The 22,420-nt window shown below is 40.9% G+C and overlaps 1 protein-coding gene across 8 annotated transcripts in view; it reads left to right on the forward strand.

Annotated features, from left to right (window-relative positions):
- The window catches only part of cux1b (cut-like homeobox 1b), a 64,259-nt gene that overhangs the window by 2,634 nt on the left and 39,205 nt on the right, over nt 1-22,420 (forward strand). For all 8 annotated transcript variants that reach the window (XM_014011056.1, XM_014011060.1, XM_014011059.1 and 5 more), the window contains exons 2-3: nt 16,128-16,238; nt 21,048-21,095. In XM_014011056.1, the coding sequence (XP_013866510.1) occupies nt 16,128-16,238; nt 21,048-21,095 (159 nt within the window). The remainder of the gene's footprint in view (nt 1-16,127; nt 16,239-21,047; nt 21,096-22,420) is intronic.

Genomic DNA, 22,420 nt, shown 5'->3' on the forward strand with positions numbered 1-22,420 from the left:
TTTTTTTTTTTTTTACTTTTTGAAGATGAAAATCCACCCCAGACTAGATGTCACTAGCTTCAAGCGTCTATTCCTCACGTTCAAACGCTGATGTTCATTAAAATCTTATTTGATCAGCATGTCCCATTCCCTGTGTGTGTAAGGGAGGGTGGGAGGAAACTAGCTAGGTGGTTGTTAGAGGACAGAGAGTGCTTTGAAACAGCACAGTAAGCTGTTAAGTTGTCTCTGCATGATATTTTCCCCCTCCCCACCACTACAAACACAAATGGGTGCAACAGTGATGCTTTTAGCAAGGTCTTGCACACTTGCCGAGTGGATCAGTGATTCATAGATGATGGCAGGGTGACAGTGAATTACAGATGGAGGAGGTTTTAACRTCTGTAATCCCTGTCCGTCCATTACAGAGTTGAGTTTCCTTAGACGGGATCATCACTCTTCTCTCCTGTTGTTTGTTTTCTTTCTTTTTTTTTCTGTCTTTCTTTTTTAATCTAGTCGAGCAGTTTTCCGGAACAGACCACTCGCTTCTACACAATTCTCCATTTCAGCCTACATAACACTTCCTGGGGAAAAAAAAAGAAAAAAGAAAAGTGCACCCCCAGAGTCCCTTTGGATAAAATAGTTTACGATCTTAGCGTAAAGCTAAATAGTGACTTGGATGAAAACTGATCTAGAGCCCGTTTCTTATTCACTGCCTCCTAATGGGTAAATTTAGGAAAAGGATTTTGTAAGCTGATCCCAGAGCTGTGGTCAGTGGGAACCTGAGTGGTATAAATCTCTCAACGACTGGCTCGCTGTTGTCTGCAGGAGTTTTAGTGTTAATTTATGAGCTGGTTGTCTGAACTTGCTTGGTGGGATATTTTTACCCCTCTGTTGCTGCACAGGCTGGGGGGTAAAGCACAGCGGAAGGGGGCATCACGTCATGCATATTTATTTATTTTTTTATTTATTTTTTACTGTAGCCAAGTCGCTGCTCTGCCCAGTGACAGAACCTGGCACAGGGACTGAGGTTTCACTGTGCTGCTGCTGAGCGACTAAGCATGAGTCAGAGGAAAAAAGAACAAGTGCATGTCAGGTCTCCGGTCTGGCCTTGGGTCTGCTTTGGTCTGGGTCTTTCGTCAGTCTACTTTCTAAGAGGTCTTAGTGTGAACGTGCAGGGAGTTAGTACTCAGAAAACTGAAAGAGAGAAAAAAAACTTTATTCGTATTTACCTTATCGTGGAGGGGTTCTCAAAAGCAGCCCAAAACGTCTCATCTGTTAGGTCTGTGTCCCAGTCTGGCTCTGGTTCTTCACTCTCTCTTTGATTACAAGAGGTTTTATTTTAGATTAAGGTAGGGAAAAGTGGCAGAAATCAAACCATTATTTAAAACTTTTACCTGTTCATTTTTCAATTATTTATTTTTTCATGCCCTAACCTGGTTTTTTTTTCATACAAGGTCCTAAATCGGATACAAATCTAAAGTTTTTAAAGTGACCTCAGTCTGAATGCTCATGTTGCATTTCATCAAGCTTTTACGTCACTGAGGTGGTGCTATWTTGTTTGATACAGATTTTTTTTATATCAGTACCAATGTCATGCAATTTAAAGCTTGGAACTCTTCATGTCTTCAGCTACAGAACAAAAGTCCTGCTGTTTTTTGTACTTTTTAAATTTGCCGTTTTCTGGATGAGGTGGTGCAGTGATTATATCTGTCGCTGCTCAATGAGAAGGTCACTGGTTTGCCTCCTGGCCTGAAGCCCTTCTAAGTTGAGTTTACATGTTCTCTCCATGCATATGTGTGTGTGTGTTTTTTTTTTTTAAAGTACTCTGAAGTTGTTTGAAATAAGTGTCATAGGTCCAACAGTGTGTAGATCTAATCCAGGGTAAAATTGCTATTTTAAACCCTAAGATTTGGTCATTTAATCAGTTTTATAAAATTATTGTTTATTTTACTTCTTATCTTTGCAGACAAAGTGGAGATTTCAGCACAGCTGGCCTCGTAATTGACTTTTATCTGTGGAATAAAAGTGTGAACAACAGATTGTTGTAACACTTGCTTTCTAAATGCTTCAGAAATGTACTTTTTAATCAAACAATTTAATATCCTTGCATTAAAATCAATGTTTTTTAACTGATAGCCAGTAAAAAAAAGAAAAGACTTTTAATGTCTTTGTCATCACTACATCAATAAAATTTAAACATCTGTTGTAACTTTTTATTGGGTTCTCTTTGTATTGAATTTTTACCATCTGGGATTAGTAACTTGTAAAAAAAAAGTTTACAGTTCAGCCTTTTAGTCATGGTACTTTTTGTTATAGTCACTTGTAACAGAAACAAACATGGCATGTAATTACAAAAAAAAAACATTATACTTTTTATTATTTTTCTTAACCTACTCAGATTAAGAAACTAAAAACCCTCCCTGCCTTCTGATCAGCAGTAAGAGCAGGAGTGGGGGTTAGTTTCCAGAGGCCTGTTTTTAAGTGGCAGGCTTTATTTACGGACCCACTCGGAGTCCCTCTCACCTACAGCATCATAGAGTTTCACCGTCTCTCATGACAGAAGCATCCATTATTTTGCTTCTCTGTATTCCTGCAGAGGAAAGGCAAAGCCTCACTTGTCTGGAGGCTTACTTTAGATCATCCACACTGGTTTTACTTTCACCAAGTTTGAGAATGTTGTCCACTTTATTGAAGGGTTGTGCATACACTTTCAGCACAGAGCCTTTGCTTTTCTAGTGATTTTACATTAGTCACAATGGTCCAAACTTCATACACCATTGATATTGTATATGGTAGGTCTGCTAATGTTGAATTTAGATTTTTTTGCAGAAAATGATTGGAACAGAAATCGAATGGATTGAGCTCCATTAGGGGTGTCATCACCAGATTTGTTTAGGTGATGATACACTGTCTGTCATGATACGATTTCAATTCAGTTCACAAGTCTGCAATCAATATGATGCAATATTCCCATAACATAAATTATTGTGTTCGATGGGCATATGATTTTGATCCACATCGGGCATATAACAATATTAATTTTTAAATAGTTTTCATTTTGTCTCGATGTAATAGAATCAATCATTTAATTGATATGTCGATGTGGATCGATGTATTTACACCCCTAGTCTCCATTCATGCTGAGTTTTTTCATCAGTCTTGTGCAGTTCAGAAGTTGTGTATGTTATTGTGTAAGATAAGATAAGATACTGAAAAACAAGAAAAACAAACAACTCAAAGTAAAAACCAACAAATCTAGCTTCGATAAACCGTTTGACTTGGTTTTAGCACACAGATTTCTGATGACTCAGCAAACTGATGCTGAATTAAATTTACAATTCGAGGAGTTGAAACTAGATGTTAATCTGGAAGTATAAATATGGGCAGTCGGCCTGAAAAAGAAACTGTTTCATTTCCACTGTGAACCACAATGTGAAAATTTAAACCCACTGGTCGCACGGTGGGTGGGTGGGGGCGATTTGGAGCTCTGTACCCATTCTTTTTACTTCCAGATTTATCCCTCTGAATAAGCCTGTTGTAATTTGTCGTCACATATTCAGTGTCTGCTGAAGTGAAGTTATTGGTGAGCCTCTTGCCTCACCTAATTTTAGTGTTGTTTATCTCACTGTTATCAGGGCGTCGGGGCTAAAAAGAGTCTGAGGACCCTTATGTGGAGACCTTATCCCATGTCAACCCATGACTCCAGTATCAGTGTCCTGTTAGATCATTGACCATAGGTATTGAATTCTAATAGGCCTATTGGTGTGTCCTAATGGTCCAAGTATTGAGTTATGGTATTGGCAAGCACTGATGGCCTCAGGATTGAATTATGATATTGGTGTGCAGCAGCCTAATGGTTCTTAGTATTGAATTATGATATTGGTGCACTTTGATGGTGTAGGGATTGAATTATGATATGGCTGGCTATCTGCTAATAGCTCACTCTGTGTAATTTTCAGTGTCAATCACAGCTTTAGTTGCTGGATCCATAGTCAGCCCTAAGACTCAATCCGTCAGTCTTGTCAAATGGGTAACATCCCCTTAGGCTCATTTCGCACTTTCTTCCATTTTGTGGTCGGCCCATTCAGGAGTTGGGTGATTTGATTCACTATCAGACTGAAAATGGAATACCTTGGTTTTTATTTACAGTCATAAGAGATGGAAATACAAGCTTTGTTTGTGTTATAACAAGCCAAAACCATAGCTACTTGTCAAGATGTGGATTTTCATTCACCTTGTTTTATATAAGAAGCCTAATGCTTCAGTATTGGGCCTGTCATAATTCTGAACCTAATCTATCTTAATATTTTTAAGCATCCACACCTTTACAGTGTTTATGTTGAGCCTGTTCTCATTTTTATAGTTGTGCTGCCCTCTCACATAGTAAATGGACCACTCGCTTCTGTGTCAGCCGACTAAAAATAACACAGACTGCTGGCTGGGCTCAGCAGAAAACGACCGCCGATTATGATGATTCAACTACCCTGTATTCACAGGTGCGTGTTTGTGTTGGATGGGGGATGCGTTGTGCTTTACAGATTGTTCTCAGCTTCGTGGTCTTGGCTGACTTTTTTCCTTTTTTTTTTCTTTATAGTTGCATTGCAGGCTGGCCAAACTTTGCTGAAGTGAGGAAAATTTTAGCAACTGTTGAGAAATGACTGGATATATTTGTAGTTTTAGTTGCTGATGTGTAATTTAAGACCGTGGGCACCAGATGCATCTTAAACGCTCTGTTTTTTTTTTTGTCAGTAAACAGGAATGGGTCGATGCCCAATTATAACTTGATTAGGGTTTGATCCATGGCTTTGTTCACTGAAACGTGGGAAATTTGGTACAAATGATGTCCAATTGCTGCTAAATTCATTGAACATCATCAGACGGCACTTTAACCTCTCCCTGACCTTTGGCCTGAGCAGCTGTCAGATTGGAGCCACGGTTCAGAGGTGGAGTGACCCTGACAACCCCTCTGTGACCTGGGCTGTCTGACTGGCCTAACCTTTGGAGCTAACAGATGAGGACTTTACCATCTGTCCTGCATTTAACAGGTCCAGACTCCTTGAACTTGAACTTGTTTAGACACTGAAGGTGAGGGAAGCAATGAGAGAGAAAATAATGTCAGTTTTCCTGGACTGATATTCAATACTTATTGTGTTTTCTTAATGTTTAAGTGAAATAACCACATTTTACCAGCCTGAAACCTGAGTCCTTGTTTGAGTTTTCACTTTTTATTTATAACTTTAAATTGGATGTTCACTGCTAAGCTGTGTAGCCCTGCCATGTCATTTTTTTTTAAAGTGAGAGTTGTCCTCTTGAAGAAGGGGGGAAGGGACTGTGTTTAGTAGACACAGGCTCATCCGCTGACTGCTGTCTGACCCTGAGTTCAGCGGTACGGTTATTAATAGGCCCAGAGGCCTCAACTTCCAGGAGGCCCTCTGATCAGCTCCAGATGTGGAATGAGAGAGGACAAATCTGTGTTAGCCCATCCATGTTTCACATGAAGCAGAAAGTAAGGAGATAGGCATTTGGCGCGACTGATAAAGAGTGAGGGAGAGAAGGGAGGTACAGAAGACCCTTCCACAGCAGGAGTGTCTTTTGTGAGATTTTGTTTTCATGTGTGTGTGGTGTTTTTTTCTTATCCATTTATTACACTCTCTGCCCTCAGACCAAAAGACCATAAAAACGTATGGCATCACCATGGCGACCATAATAACTACCTATAAAACAGCATGTAAACTGTGAAATAAGACAAACAGACCAGAACAGCCTTGACTGGCTGGCTGTGCTGAATGGCTGCCTTCCGCCATAAAACTATTTGAGAGCCAGACTGAAGGAATGCCTCGGAGGCTGCTGTGGCTGTCACGACACATGAAAGGATTAGGCTCTGTGTTTTATCTCCTCTTTATCTGATGGTAATGGATAAGCTGAGTGTAGCCTATCATCTGACGCCCGGGCTGGGGGTTTGATGTTTTAGTAGGGTGACGGTTTGTTGAGTTGACCGCTTTGGTCTATTGATTGCTGTTTGATGGTTTTGATATGTAGGCTGCGTGGAACAGGTCAAGTCTTTTATGCAGTGAAGGCTCCAAATAGCTTTTAGCTGTCCTTCACCCCCCACCACCATTACTCTCGTGGTTCGTTTGATGTTTGGATCAATCAATAGAAAGAGCCTGAGCTCTTACACATGCTCCTTCCTACTTCCCACTGAGCTCAATTCCCTTCTTCCTTCATTGTGTGAGCTTTATATTGCATTTTCTCAACACAGAATAAATGATATAATTACAAGTCATTACTTAGCCTAATACAAGCTAATTATTCTGTCATTATGGTAAGGATTAGCTATGCTCCTTCTCGCTGTGTTTCTCCGCCTTTCCCTCTCAAAAGTCATGCAAGCTGCGCAGAAAAGTCTTTGCTCATAAAGGGCTGAGTAAGACTAAGCCCCAGGACACGTTCCGTTGACGTTGATCGTATAGACCACAAGTGTCAAACTCAGTCAGAAGGCAAGGCCACGCTAGAAAGTAGTGACAGCTCTGACTGAACGTACATTAAAGAGCCCAGACACAAAGATATGTCTAATAGTGGGGCCTCTTTTTGATCTACGCTTTTAATTTATGCCCAGAAATCAACAYGCTGCTTTTATAGGCCATGGCACAGCTCGTGCCGATGTGTCATCAGGCGTCTAGAAAATTGCTGGATACAACAGATAGACGGGGCTAAATTAAAACGTGGAAAGAAAAAAAAAAAGAAAGAGAGACAGCGGGGATTCAATGTATCAGAGGCACATGAGAGTGATGCACACCTTTTTCACCAAACTCTGACTGTGCCAGCAGCTTGAAGCTGCTCGTCATCCTTATATGGAGGTTGGAGTGAATTACAACAAATCAAATAGGCTAACGAGCTGAGGAGAGACCCTACTTGGAACACTGCTTCATTGTCAAGGGTCGCAGACTTTCAGGGTCAAAAATAGATTRCAAATGAGTTCAGGAAAGTGTTGATGTTACAGCTCTGACATGCAAGCTGAGACTCTACAATTATCCACCTATGGTTGATAGTATCTGTATTTAATAAAGGTGTATAGACAAATATATATATATGAACAGGAAAATCACAATTTTATTGTTTTGAAAGTTAGTAAACAGTTTTCCTTTGTAGAAATATAGCTGGCCTTGCAACAAAGAAAAAGATCAATTGTATGGAGCATTTAGGCCATCGCTAGTTTTTACAACTTGTGCTTGAAATAAAAAAATAAAAAAAATTATTAGTACATAAATAAAGTGTAAAACCATTATATTGTGTATTAACTGTGTCCGTGTTGACTCATCGATAATAACGAGAAAGAGCTGTGTTTTCTTCACCGGAGCTTTAGCTAGACAACTTTCAGCTCGACTGTGACCATAATGTGTTTGCCTGAAAACAATGAAGTTTTTAGGTTTTCTTTAAATAGAAGAATATATTATTCCACACAAACAGCTACATTGTYCGTAATAAAGTAATTTCATATCTGAGCTGATGTGTTTTCATGTTGACGGGTTAGCTTAAATGCTACGCTAACATTAGGATGCTCCGCCTTTTTGACATGACTAGTTATTTGCGTCATTATACATACCTTGCAGCTACAGTCAGTTATGTGGCAAAAACTTACTGAATGGTTCTTAGATTCAGATGTTTCTCTACTATAAACTTTGTGTTCAGTGTTTGTTGTTGTGTTCCTTACAGACAGTCCTACTATATTTCTGTTTTGACAAATCATCAATATATTCTTATCCTTCACAATCTGATATTGTCCTATCACCCATTCTTGATTTAACGTGATATAAACTCAGTACAAGTTGTGTAAAAAGTGTCTTAGTTCTTGTGCTTTTAAATATGCTATAGGGTCCAAAGAGCCCCAGTCTTCTCCAGACTTGATTAATCTCTATCGCCTCTCTCCATGATCACTGTTTCCATTTTTTTAGTTCGTATCTGTGCACTCATCCCCTCCCCAATCTCTTCTCACTGGCACAGAAAGGCTTCCTGGCAGAATGGAGGCATTAATTCAGGGATGAGAGGTGTGATACTTTCTCCCCCYTTTTCCCCGTGTCTCTCTCTGGTTCCCTCTTTTCTCTCTATCAGTGCTGTGTTTGTAATGCCTGGCCTTTATCGTAGCTGAAACAGCTCACTACCCTCTGATCCTATCTCGGATCTCAATATCCTAGCCGTTCCACCCTGTAAACGCAAGGATGAAAAATCTTGCCCTTTCACCAATGCATTACACCCTAGCATATCSCCATATCCCTCCCTCCTCCCACTGCACTCTCCACACCATTCACCCTTTGTGACACGGGCCTCCAGCGAAATTCGAACTCGGCAAAATGAGACCAAGTGAGCCGCACTTCCTCTACGCCAGAAACCGTCTTAGTCTCATTATATTTGTATTTAGGCCCAGTCCAGGCCTCCGAATCCCCCTCGTCAGACAATAGGTCAGGCAAAATAATGACTAGCTCTCAGTAAGCTTCAGGAGAGTTAAGGCTTGGATGTTGGAGAGATAAAACAACAACCAGTCTCTCAGCAGAGAAACACGGATCAATAGAAACGAAGCTGCGATGTAAAAAGGCTGTTTTTGATCCCGGCTTGCGTCAGCATCACTGAGGTGAATCTTGACAGCTCCTGTGCTGTCGGTAGATATAGATCTGTGTTCAAAAACAGGAGCAAAATGCTCAGGGAGCACAAGCGTCTTGTTAGACCATGGAGAGCGTTAGGCTGACCCCTCCCGCCCCCAACCATTCTGCATACAAACACACGGGCGTTCAAACCTCACTTGTTACAGTGAAGCTGTTGTGTTAGCTTCCGGTAAAAGAAAACTTTGTGGCTTTTGCTCCAAGGGGGTTAGAGGAAAAAGCATGAAGAAAACTGAAGGATATGACTTGTGTCTTAAAACCACTGTGCGGTTTGCAAAAACGGCATCTGCTGGCACATTTAAAGTTCTGTAACCTGCTAAGTCAGAAAGGTAGGCAGGCAGGCGGGATAGCAGTGTCTTATCTGTGTTGCTGTTGTATTGTGTTTTGAGGGGGCGTGCCTGTGATCTGTGATCATGTACCGTGTCGTTGTAGCGAGCGTGGCTGTCGCTCCTGACTGAGCTGCCACCCCCCTCCCCCCACACATGGTAGGCTCAGCATACAGAACAGTCAGCCACATAGGAGCTGGAACGCTCTGCAGGGAGATGGAGGGGTGGGGGGTGGGTGGGTTTGAAAGGTAGGCCTTGTAGATTTCAGATAAGACGTCTTTCCAGACGCCTTTTACTGTTTACTATCATAACCACATAACAGCCTCAGACATGTCGGAGATAAAAGGAGAGATTAGTGACTGCACTGGCAAGACAAAAAATAAAATAAAATAAAAAAACTTCAGTTCTAAACTTCCCTGTGATGAGGCCAAATACAAAAACTGTGAAAAGCTTCTCAGTTTGTGATGGCAAATTTAATATTTCAAATAATTGACTCCTCTGTAATGTGGCTTCTATGAAGTTTATATAACGGGCCTTAAAGTAAATATTTTATTTCAGCACATTAATATCCACAGATGATTCTGTTTGCTTTACGCCTTGTAATGTGAAGAAGTTAATGCTTGTAATTTCTGTTTAGAGCTCCTCAAGATGCTTGTTTAGGTAAATTTAGAACTGTTTTTATTACATCGGTGTGTAAAACTGAATAAGAAGCAGTTATGTAGGAAAAAGTATTTCGCTGTCAAATAAAGGCTGTCTTCATGTCAGAGTTTTAGACTAAGATCCTTTTATGTTGAAAAATGATGATGTAGCCATTTTTTGTCAGACCTTGAAGGTTGTTTGCTATCATGGGATATTTTTAAATGCCACATTCAAACTATGTGTTGTGACTGACTCTCAGCTATCACCACATTGAAGTTTAGGTAAGTATCTGTAAAATGTATTATGTTATAGCCATYTTTCTATTGTTTTATGTCTATTAGCTTTTGCAGCTATCTTGAATTAAATTGACTCCAAAGGTTAATGTTTTGTGGAGGTATATCCAATAATTTATTCCCTGTAAGTTTTATTAACAACCATCCACTGGCGCCTGAGATATTTTACTAACAGACAATATTTACTCCAAATAGGCAATTTGTTAGCACTCCAAAATCCATCAAGTCAGCTGAGTTATAGCCATTTTTCTGTTTGTTAGTCAGTTGGTGGTGGCAGCCATTTTGAATCGGGTTGATTTTCAATTATTACTTTCTGCAAGTTTCATTAAAATGCATCAAGTGATTCATGACATATTTTGGTAACAGACAGACACAGGTGAAAACGGTGGGGGGTGTGATATTAATCTTCAGTGGATGAGATCTGAACACAGTTCGTGTGAGGCGTTCTCCTCGGTCTGAGCTCCTCTAGTCATCATTGTGGCACAGACAGCAGCTGCAGATCGACTTCATACTGTGTACATAACAGTATCTCTGTTGTCATTCCACCGGCTTATCTGGCTTGTCATCGTTGGATTGTGAGGGTATAAGGAATTCTGCAAAGTTTGGATACGTCAATTACAGTGCGTCTGTCTCCTGTTATCTCATTTAGTCTGTAGTCAATATGATTGGCATAATCAGACATGCCTGATTGGGGCCTCCCATTTAATTAATCAGTCTCACTGTATCATCACCTGTGGCTCATTAGAGTAATTAGAGCAAATTAGTTAGATAGAAGGCCTCTGCCTGCCTGCAGATGAGTGGAAGGAATTTCATTAGGAGAGCTGAATACACACACACACCTTAGTTGTGATGGCCATTGGTAATGGGATTTGTTTACCCATGACTGTTATCAGTGATGAATATTATTTTCACAGTCCCAACCTCCCCCCTCCTAACTGCAAACACAGCTCACCGTGCCAAATTTCACTGGGCAAACATGTTAGCAGCCTTCTCGAACAGAGTTTTAAAGAACGTGAAGAGACTGGGCTCCCACAGTTCCTGCAGCAGCCCTGCCTGTGCATTCATGTGAGAGCACACACGCGTGGAGTTGTGTGCAAGAGGCTTCTTGGCCAAGTCGGTGTTGGAGTCTCTCGAGGGAGGGTTGGCAATCTGTTCCAATCGTCTTTACAGCTGACCAGACGACCAAATGAACCAGGACAGGGACTGCTGCTGTGGGCCAGTCCGGCCAAGCCATGCAGGGCTGTTACAGCAATCACACAGACATTACAGCCCACTTAATGCTTCCCTGAACCCGCAGTTTTAAAATAGGATCGTCTTATGGTAAAAAAAACGATGGAGCTGTTGCAGTTTTGGTCAACCCTTGATGATGACATCATGGTGAATATCTGTAAAATTGACAGAAATATTGTGATTTTATTGTTTTCTAAGCTCAGAGCATGGTTGCCATCTCAGGTTGGGTGGTAGGCTAATCAAAATTTAAGCAAAATTGAAATTAATTCAGATCTGGAACATTGAGAGTCAGAACCTCAGGGCTTAAACACTGTAGACAGGGTGTACATGGGTTTTATTTATGGTTTCTGTTGCTCTTCATTGTTCTATTGAATCATCCAAGGAAGTATTGACTTTGATGGGGCAAGGGATTTTATTTTCATTATTACTTTATTTCTATAATCTAAAATAATGGTTCATATTACTGTATTTACATAAATAGTTTTTATACTAGCGTTTTGGGTTGTTTACAAGCAAAACTTTCAAAAGGATAGTCAATCAGGAGGATCAATCATTTTTGTCAAATGTGTAAAAACATAATTGTAGTAAAAATGGCTTTAATCCCAGTGGAGCAGCTTTGCTTGATGTTAACAGTAATCTCTTGCAGAAGTTTGATTATCTTGATCTTTTTTCTTTTTAAGTTAACTGGCATGCTGAAAGTATGTGCTTTCTTTTAGTAACAAGGAATTAAATCTTTAAATTTTAGAATAAAAATAGAAAATTGACCCATTTTCAACTTGCACCTATATAAYTTGACTACACATTAGAAGTCTGTGTGTTAGCAGTCTAATGTCTAATTCAGAAAGCTTTTTTTTTTCTTTGAGCATTTTGACTGACTGGTTTATTGTGTTGACCTCTTAGCAGAAATTAAACGCTTTATTTTGGACTGTCTGTTTTTAGTCTGTGTTGTTTACATAAAAGAAAGGTTTTCATGTTTCATATCTAAAAATATCCCTGTATGGCACCATTTCTAAAACCATCGTCATCTACATTGAAACTCTGGGTTCAGAGCAAAAAAACTAATAGATCATTTCCATTACAACATGACAAAGTGACTATGATTTGATGTGGTATCTCTGGTCCATTTTGTTTGACTGATGCTGGCAAAACACATAAATGCAAACATTAAAGCCAACCATTTATCACAATTTATACAGTTTTTTGCGATATGTCTATTGCGCAGGCTGTTATTGTGATGAYGATAAATTTGCGATAAATTGTGCAGGCCTAGTGAACATATACGTAATCACAACAAGAAAAATAGTTTGATCCCCAGTTTGGACTAGGGGTCTTTCTSTGTGGAGTTTGCATGTTCTCCCCATGTTTTCATGGGTTCTCTCCAAGGGTTGCAAACAATAAATCGACTTTGATGGTTTCATAAATTAAAATTCATTTCATTCAATTAACTGATATTGGTCCTGTCACACTATAACATTTTAGGCTACTTATGCCAAACTTTGGAAAAGTTTGTTCAAAGCTGAAGATGGAATAAAACAATTCTACTGGAACCCTCTTTTGGACCTTTGCATACTGTAATGCTAACAATTGGATCATATCYGTATCCGATATGCGTAAAAAAGTYGTAGSAAATTTTTCATATRTCAGCRTAAGTTGTCTAAAACGTTATAATGTGGCAGAGCTCTACCCTGACCCTGTTTGCATTGAGCAGAGAATGTGAAACAAAAACACGTTACAGTCATTACAAATGATTCATGTAAAGTTACCTTCAACTGTGACGTACCTCCCCTTCCAGTGAACCAATCAAATGAGCAACAGCTGCTGACGTCAGATCAGGCCGGCTTGGATAGAACCACAGGGAATGCAAACACGCTGATAGTTAAGTTGACAGTACTCTTGTTTGTATTCTCACTYCTCTCAGGGATATTTTATTATTTTTATAGTTTGTTTTTAAGTTAATCTTTAGCTTAAAACATTACCCTGTTTAAATTATAGTTTTACATCTCTCTGTCTACGGTGGATTTAGTGTTTGACATATTTTTTGTTTCATCTTTTTTTTTATTAAGTAAACTAATAGATTCCTGTTTTGTTATTTTATAAGTATGTCCAAGTTTAATAATGTGTGAGGAAACCACACTTTTTTTTGTTTATTCAGTCAGTATTTAATACAGCTGGGACAAAATATTGTTAAAGTTTAATGTGCTTTTTCTGCATTGAGCATTCAGCATATAAAAAAATTAACCCTTCATATGTTATGCAAAGCCCCCCTTGATCCCTCTTGATCCAAGAGAAAATGTAGTTTTTAGAAAATGGCTGCTTATCAGTTAATCATAAGTCAATTGAGGAGATCAGTCAACTTTATAWAGATTCATTAATCGATAACTTGCATTCCTAATTTCGCTGCGTATTGCGGTAACCTCCCTTAGTCTAAAAACATTCACGTTACCTTTAGGTCCAGGCCTCCCTTGCAAAAGAGATCTGTGATCTCAGTGGGATTGGCCTGATTAAATAAAAAGGTTAACAAAAAAAGAATACTCCCTCAGGTCATAGGTTAGAATAGAGGCAGGGCTCTGRCATCCTTGTATCCAAAGGTTTACGTTTTATGTGTCTACACAAAAACACAAGGGTGGCATTTGAAGACGTTTTTCACTTTAGAACCTTCAAAAAGTACCACTTTAGGGGCTCCTAAAAAGCCGTTTGTGTGTGGATGCAAAGCATAAACAATAAGCCTTTTTCTAAAACGATAGCTTATAAAAAAAACACATTAAAAATCGCTTTACACATGGTAGTTAAAATATAACTAACAGCTTGTGATTTGCTGCCTTCCAAGCATTCTTTTGCAATATTGCTGTTGGACATATTGACATTGCAATGTGATGATTGCATCATGATTATTTATATGTATATATCCAACTTACAGTAACATGACAGTTGCAACTAAACTGACAGAAACTAAAATTTGTCCTTGTGTATGTTTCACTTTTTTGTTGTACTGTATTAAGTAACTTTTTACACTCAGTTTAAAGTAACAGTGGTTTCTTTGTAGTCAGAGTTGATGCGCATGAATAAGATTCAAACAGGAGGGATTGTGCACTTTTGGACGTTACGCTCTAGCAGCAGGAGAAGTGTAAAGTCTTCTCGTGTCTGCTGATGAGGGCACACAGTTTGCTGCGTAGTCAAAACCTGATTGAGTCTGAGGGCCTTTTTTTTAAGTAAGACCATACACATAATTACTTGCCCACTTGGCACCGAATCAATCCTCTTTTATGTGTGATGTGTTTATATAGCTTAGTGGTGAGAATTTTTTTTATGTTCTGGTTATTGGAAAGGGATTGGACAGAATTGAGGGCATTAGGGATTGGCACATGACCCCCCCCCCCCCCCCCCCGAAGCAGAGCTCTGCTAGAGGACTCTGGATTTTTAGCTTGGCCCAATAAAGTCATATTGATGACTTGATCCTGATTTGCGTTCATCGTAAAACTCACTGAGCTTCAGGATAAAGCTGGTTTGGTAAAAGGTTATCTAAGGTTTAGGAGTTTTTAGTTATGAAATCGTTATTTTCCAATGTGGTGCTAACATAGTAATGCAGACGGTTCCTCTATGCTTGTTCCTTTTTTTTTCTTCTAATATTACCCGGTGTAATAATTACACCTCTATGAATTGGAGCATCTAGGTTTTGACAATTAATTTAAAGTGATTATAATTTGCTAGCTTCCTCTCTTCRTCAAGCGTTGCACAAGCGCCAGCGCACGCTCGAATTCACTAACAGATAGCGCAGCTGCTCCATGGCCATGGGCAGACAGGCTGCTACATCAACTGCTCCATGGGCAGCAAGAGCAAGATGGCATGTAAGCAAGTTTTTTACTTATTTTATTTTATTTTTTTCCAAACATCCTATGCTGATGAGTAAAATGCACCACAAAAGACTGTCAACCACTTTTTAATTTTAGACTATTTTCATGGTTTGTGGATAAAACGATCAACGCTGGTCAGGGAATTAAACTTAATGCTGACGGGGAGAAAATCTCCTAATTAGTACTTGATCACACTATTTCTTTAGAGGGTTGCATTGTGTGTTTTGGGGAGTGTGAGCATATATACGCGAGTGTGTTCTGGGACCTTGTCAGCGGACTGAGCCACAAGGGCCCCTGTGGTAATGTGTGTATTAAATGATTAGTGTGTTAGTTAGCATAACGGCCCTTCAGCAGCGTTTAATCACTCTCAGGGGGTGGGCGTCCTCACAGGGGCGCTGGATGGAAGTGGTTAGGAGGGGATAAGGGGAGGGAAAATGGAGAGAGGCGGAGTAAAAGATTTAAACTGAGGAGACAGAGCTGCTGGTTGAATGAGTGAGTGAGTGGATGGTCTGTGGAGAGTTTGCAGAAAGGAGTGAGCACGACGGAGGGCAAGAATCCAACAAACATAATCCAGGAATTGCCACACACTCAGCAGAGAGAGAGATACAATCTTTACAAGTCCTGAAAGCCTTGTTAATGTCAGACTTCAGCTCATCATCTGGAACAAGTCCCATGAATAGCTATTAATAACAATGTAAAATGGATGTGGATAAAGGCAGGCCTGAGCTCAGCCCTGACAACGCTGTTGTTGATAATTGCGCTGTTGTCGTTATGTTACTAAGAGAGGAGGAGTCATCTGGGGCTGACGGTTAATAATTCTTGTGAACTAACACCTACCTATTGCTACAGAGGTTTACACGTCTGCCACAATTGTAACTGACTGACGGGCAGAAGGACTAAGAAAAAGCCTGCGCATCAAAAGCAGCTGTGTAGCAGTGTTTTTCTTGGCTTCACAAAGGTGTTATGGGTCTGTCCTCTTCCGCTGTGGCTGCAACGTACGATCCAATTTGAGCTGCATCTAAACGAGTCGTTAGCACCTTGATACATGGGTGGGCTGCCGAGTTAAAACGGCTTCTCCTGTCTTTCCATCTCTAATGATAATAAAGATACTTGTGACTAAAATAAAACTTTTTTTTTGTGTGTGTGTTTGTGTTGCAGAAAGAACTCGACGCCACCGCCACACAGCTTGCCAACAGACAGGACGAGAGCGAACAGTCAAGGAAGAAACTAATCGACCTGAGCCGCGAGTTCAAGAAGACCACTCCAGAGGTGAGACGACAGAAACTTAGACGAGACAAAAAAAAGAAGGCCTAAATGAAAACCTCACTTGTCATTTGACAGTAAGAGTTTGCCTGCGTCTGCTTTCTTCATAAACGAAGCTGTGATTATTTACTGAGAGAGCAGGGGAGAGGAGGAGACGGAGCAGGGATGCGAGCTCGGCTCCCAAAAATAGTCTCTCCATTAGTTTCCCTGAAATCCTAAAGAGACAAAACAGAAAAGCCCTCAGGAGTTTGTATTATCTGACCTAGTTTTTYATGTGAGGAACAGAAAGTGTGGTCTCTGAGTGTGTGAGGGAGAAAGACASAGAGGCAGGGCTGAGCAGGAGTGGGAGAAAAGAGGGGAGGGGGTAAGTGTGACAACACTACTAAGTGGAATCAGGAGGGAATTCTGTCCTGTTCCTGTGTTCCCATCTCTCCTCCCGGGAATATTTGTTTCATCTCCGTTACCAAGGCAACACATTTCAAACCTCACGGTGAAAACAAAKTATTGTTGTGTTATTATTGGTAATGTCACCACAGTGAATTATTGATGGGGGTTATGAATAATGGATGAGCGGTGTAGACAGTGGATAGAAAATGATCAACTGGATGAAGTWGACAGTAGGCCAGTTGTAGTTGCCACAGGACGACGACTGTGACGATTGACTCCGGCGTGTGGCCCTCCTGGTGTGGAGGAACACACAAACTGCACTTCACCCAACACGTTCACCTCTAATCTCATTTCCAAGCACAAGCAGCTCTCTCAAAGGGATTGGGGTGTGGGTGGGGGGGGGGGGGAGGATCCACATGTAGAGGCACACAAAGAAACATCCAGAGTAGCAAAGGCACAAAAAACACATAGGCAGATAGCCTAGATCACAGAACAGGACACACACATTCATCAGTGTAACAAGGCTGTGATTTAGGAAGGCTCCTCTGGCGTCTGTGTGGCCCCTGGCATCTCCCTGGTATGTGGAGGAGGAATCTGAGCCAGGCGAGACGAGCGACAGGATTCATTACAGGGCTGTAACAGGCTCAATAGGATTCGGCACTAAAACTCTGGGCGGTTGGAAGTACAGAAGCATCAGAGCTGCCTAGCAAAGAGGCTGCTTCATAACATGCAATGGCCTGCGCTTGATTAAAAACGCCCCGATCGTCTTGTGTGTGTGTTTGTATAGTTGTATATTTTCCCCCCTCTCTTCATGCTCTTGGCTCTGTGTGTGGTTGACCAGCCCGTAGAGGGGGCTGTCAGCTCTCTGTGGTCCGCACCAGTCAACAGAGATCACAGTCACATCAGATCAGACTGCATTAAGCTGAGCGGGAGTCCGTCTCTGATCCATTATTCAACAACCAGGAGACCGGCCCACGTTGACTGTGTCTAGTCTGCTGAGCTGTACTCGGCGTGAACTGCACTCACAGCCTGCATAATAACACACACGTACACTCACACAGCGGCTTTTGTAGCATTTTGAAAGTAGTGCAAAGAAATGCAGCGTGAAAACAAAGTTTTTATAATTCATCAGGACTGACACGCTGATTTTTTCCTCTTTTTTTTCCTCAAGACTTCATCTCACTGCACTTCCTAAATTAGCTAAATTATTAAATTTGCTTTTAATTTTCTTTTAGTTAAGACTGCTTTCCTACAGTGATATGAAGGGAAAGGGTGGGAATGATTGCAAAATGCCCCAAAGATTGCTGACCAGAGGCAGTGGTAGTAAAATAACTTTGTGTGCATGTGTGTGTGCACACGCATACACACGTTTGTGTTTAGCTGCAGGGCAGACAGACAGCGAATGGGAGTTCCTTACTCCCTGGAGGATTCCTCGGGCTGGCCTGTCTGCTGTCTGCCGGCAGCTTACACACCAGCCATCCATCTCCTGCTGCCTGGGCCCCTCAACACACACAAGCGTGCACACACACAGACACACTCACACACACACAGATTGACCATGGTRTCTGTGTGCATTGTTATGTTATATGGTCATAAATCTTTGGAAGTGGAGGGGCCAGGGGGAGGCGGGTCGGTGAGTGGACCACAGAGCTCCAGTGTCCAGCAGGAGTAGCTTGCTGCTGCTGTTATGTTATGGTATTAGAATGTATTTGGTGCATCTGCTTTCCCCAAGTTCATGTGCTGCCTCAAATGTGGGAACAACCAAACACAAGCTAGAGCAATGATTTCTTGAAGTTTCACTAACTTGCCACTGAAATTCAGGAATAACAGTACTACTCTGGGTTCTTGCATGCAGACACTTTAAAGCCGTAATAGCTGTCAAAACATGCAACTTTTCTYGCCTTTGTTTACAAGTAAATTCAGCTACAGATCAGTTATGGAAATTCTCCCATTAGAGTTCAGAAAATGTTATTACTGCTCATATGCAGATGATCTTCGCCCCAGCTTTTGCTTCAACGCTTAATTTCCTTCCCCAAAATGATTCTACTTCTTTCGACTTGTCCTTACAGCTTTTAGTCGCAGTTCCATTTCAGAAGAAGAGACAAGAACTTCACTTTATTCCCTTTTGACCCTTGATTTCATTGTTCTCCCTCTGACTCTGTTTACATCCAGGGATTGTTTTAGCAATTTAAAATCAGTCCTGAACTGAGACTGTCCTAAGTGTACTTGATACACATATACATCTACACTTGTATGGGGGCCACATTAGCTCGGTGGTTAGTGCCACAGCCTCGTAATCCAGAGGCTGCAGGTTCAAGATCATGTTGCATTGGGAAGGCAGTCTGGTGTCAAATCATATATTTTGTGTGAGTTCACTCACTGTGGTGACTCCTGCAGAAGGTAGCATCAAAAAGAAAAAGACTGATACTCGTGCAAAAATATTCAAATCTAAAACACTGAAAAATCACTTACTTTTACAGCTAATATGGCTTTAAAGGTTTGCACTGCGGTGTCATGAAGACAATCAAAAAAATAATTCATAAACTATCAAAACAAAATCTGCACATCTATGGTTAATGTGTCCCAAAATTAAAAATTTGTAAGCAAAATTTGTGAACAGCTGCCAACTACCCTTGTGTTTGTTTACCTATGAAAACAGCCGGAGTGACTGAAAATAGGTCAGCAATGGGGACGTCTATGAAAGAGCCGTTTGGGATTAAGACGTCTAACGATTTTGATGCATTGCTACATATTTACGCTAAGATTTATTGAGTTGAGAATGCAGGTATAAAGTAAAATAGGTTAGTAAACTCACTAGTCAAGATGTTTTGCAGACATTGCATGTGTTTAAATGTTGAGCTATCTTTGTTTCCATCACTTGATCCCCACATCTATTCTTGACTGTTCTTTTACCTTTTTTTCTTTAATTGTTTTACATTTAGCAACAGATTTAGTGTTTCCACTTAAACATCACCTTTGAGAGTCTACATTTKTCTGATTCCACCAAATATGTGTACCCACACAGACAGCTTAATGTAGGCCCATCACATGTTTTTTTGGTGAATTTGGTCTGGTGCTTTGTTTATATTGACTGCATACCTGCCTTTCAGAATTGCAGTATATTATCAATATTACCAAGAAACCTACTAGTGTAAATTGGGTCAAACTACACCATTTTACATGGTCCAGTCTAACATTTTTATGTTTGATTTCATAGTTAAAGTACCATCAACCCATTACTTCATGAGGATATTGAAATAACATGTCTGAGCTGGTCTCATAGGTGTATTTTTTTGAGTCTAACAACTATTTTAAGGAAATAAGAGTAAAAACAATCGATTATTCCAAACGACACTTGCACAGGTAATGTTATAACTACAAGGAAACTGACCTTTGAGTTAAAAAAAATTAGAATATAATCTCAGTCTAATGCAAACTTGGTAACCGTCACTTATCTTGTGGTTTTAATGAACAGCGACCCTGAGCCGTTGTGGGTGGGGCTAAGGGTCATTATTCACAACAAGGCAATATTGAATTGGCCCCAGACAAACAGCCGCACCGACCCCTAATGAGGTAACAATGAAGCTGGGTCACAGACTCATGACCTGTCCTAAGCCCCAGACAAGGGGCCTGTCTGGACCAGCCTTAGATTAGTCCAGCCCCAGACGCTGGTCACAGGTCAGCTCGCTCCTCGTCATTTCTTCACTCAAGCCTTTTCAGAGGAGGCTTCTAAGTCTCCTGAACACACATCTGTTGTTGCCCTACTTATCGTCTTCATTAAGCCATGCGTTTGTGTCCACAGACTGCGTAAATCAAATGTTTTTGTACAGAACATCCTATTCCGCTGTGCTTTGTACCGTACGCTCCAGTTCAGTCTGTCAGGATCCAGGCCTGGCTAACAGCACAGCGATTTGCATGTTCCCCTGATACATACTCGGCTGGCTATCTAATCTAGAACTGCTGACTCGTACTGGAAAGTCATGCAATGGGACTCAGAGGATGAAAAGCATTTGCTTTGTAGTAAAAACCTGGTGTGCCGCTAATGCAATTTGCATTAACTGTAAGGCTCTATCTGTGACTCGTTCCCTCTCTGACTCACGCACTCGGTGCCTCTGGGTGGCCCAGGTGGTACTGCACCTGTTCTTATGAGAAACCCAGTCCGGCAGAGCACCCCAGGGCACAAACCTGGCCTCTTCTCCTCTCTCATACTCATCACACACGCACCACTCTATTTTTATTGGCAGAATCAAGAATGTCTGCGAACTCGTTTGCAGTTGTTGGTGCTTTTTAACGCTGTCCTGGTATAAGTGAGCTGTAACTGCATCACTGTTCTCCCACTGTAAGCTTCTTTAYATCTACTGCTGTTTTTAGAAATAAAAATGTTATCTCTATTTTTATACTAATGTCTTCATTTTGTTTCCTTTTTAGGATTTACGGAAACAAGTTGCTCCTCTGCTCAAGAGCTTCCAAGGAGAGGTGAGTGGGATATTTGGAAAAGTTATATAGATGATAACAGGCATTCATGCCCTTATGCAGTATTTGAATAGTGCTCTTTTTTTGTATAAACCTTGTTTGACATTGGTTGAATGGCTTTGTTTCCACTCTTGGTGTCCTCCATTCTTTTTTTCCTTCATCTTTCCTTTCCCCCATCTCCTGGTTTGTTTGTTTTTTCCTCTCTTCCTACTATCTCATTTCTACTTTTTCTTCTCCTTTTTTGCTTTGCTCTGCTCTGCTCTTGATTTTCTGTCCTATTCATGAAGTGCTGTAGCCCGAGGGTGTGTTTAAATTGCATCCTGAGAAGGGGGGGAGAAGTCACCACTAAATCCTAGCTCTGGCCAGTCACAACTCACCGACAGCTATTTCCTCAGACTTTGTATGTTTGCATTATTCAGTCATGTTATGTCTTTTTTTCTTTTGTTGATTTGGTGAAGCATGTTCTGTTTTTTATATTCTTACTTTTAATGTTTGCCTTAAGCTTTAATGTACTCAGATCAATAAGAGGTGACTCATGCGTGCATGTGCTATATCATACACCTAATATTCCCCTCTATCCCCTCCTCCATCATTCTGGCCTAATTCCATCGTGGCTCCTCCTTTCTCTCAGCCATGCATTTCTAGTTCACTCCCATATGTGAAAGTCAGAGGGTAGGAGTGGAAGCGGATGGTTAAGACTGGGGCTTTATTTGGGGTTGGAGTGGGTGGATGGATTCATGCCGATGCACACACAGAACACACACATTCATTCAAGCGAAATCATCTCAATAGATAGTGACAAGGGCTGTTTTCCTACTGGCCATAGACTGTTACAGTTTAACACTGGGTTAGTTTCCATATTCTTGCGTTAGAGCAACAAACACAGCCAGTGGTTACATAAAAACGCTGTAATTTATAGTGGTTTCACCATGTTCTGATGGTGACGATCCACAGTCTATTTAGAGARTAGAAACGGCAGCAGTATAATTGGGGCTTTGTCAGCTGTTTCCACCATCTTTATGTTGACACACCTCGACAGCGCACACACCACAACACGCCGAGACGCGCAGTGGGTGGCCGCGGAACCGAGCAAGACATTATCTTATGATTATTGAGATAATACTGTACACCCGCGCCAGTCTCAGAGCAGCCCATCAATCAGGCGACTATTCAACTCTTTTGCGTGCCACAACATGAGTCGTTCTGAGGATGTGTAATTTTAGCCTGTCTTTGTTTGTTTAGCCCTCAGTCCTTTGATCAGGGACAAGACAGCACCAAAAAACCAAAGGGGGTCTTCTTAGAGTCCCACAGTAAGTCAACCCTTAGCG

The sequence above is a fragment of the Austrofundulus limnaeus genome, unplaced genomic scaffold, assembly GCF_001266775.1.
Source record: "Austrofundulus limnaeus strain Quisiro unplaced genomic scaffold, Austrofundulus_limnaeus-1.0 Scaffold76, whole genome shotgun sequence".
Classification (NCBI taxonomy): Eukaryota; Metazoa; Chordata; class Actinopteri; order Cyprinodontiformes; family Rivulidae; genus Austrofundulus; species Austrofundulus limnaeus.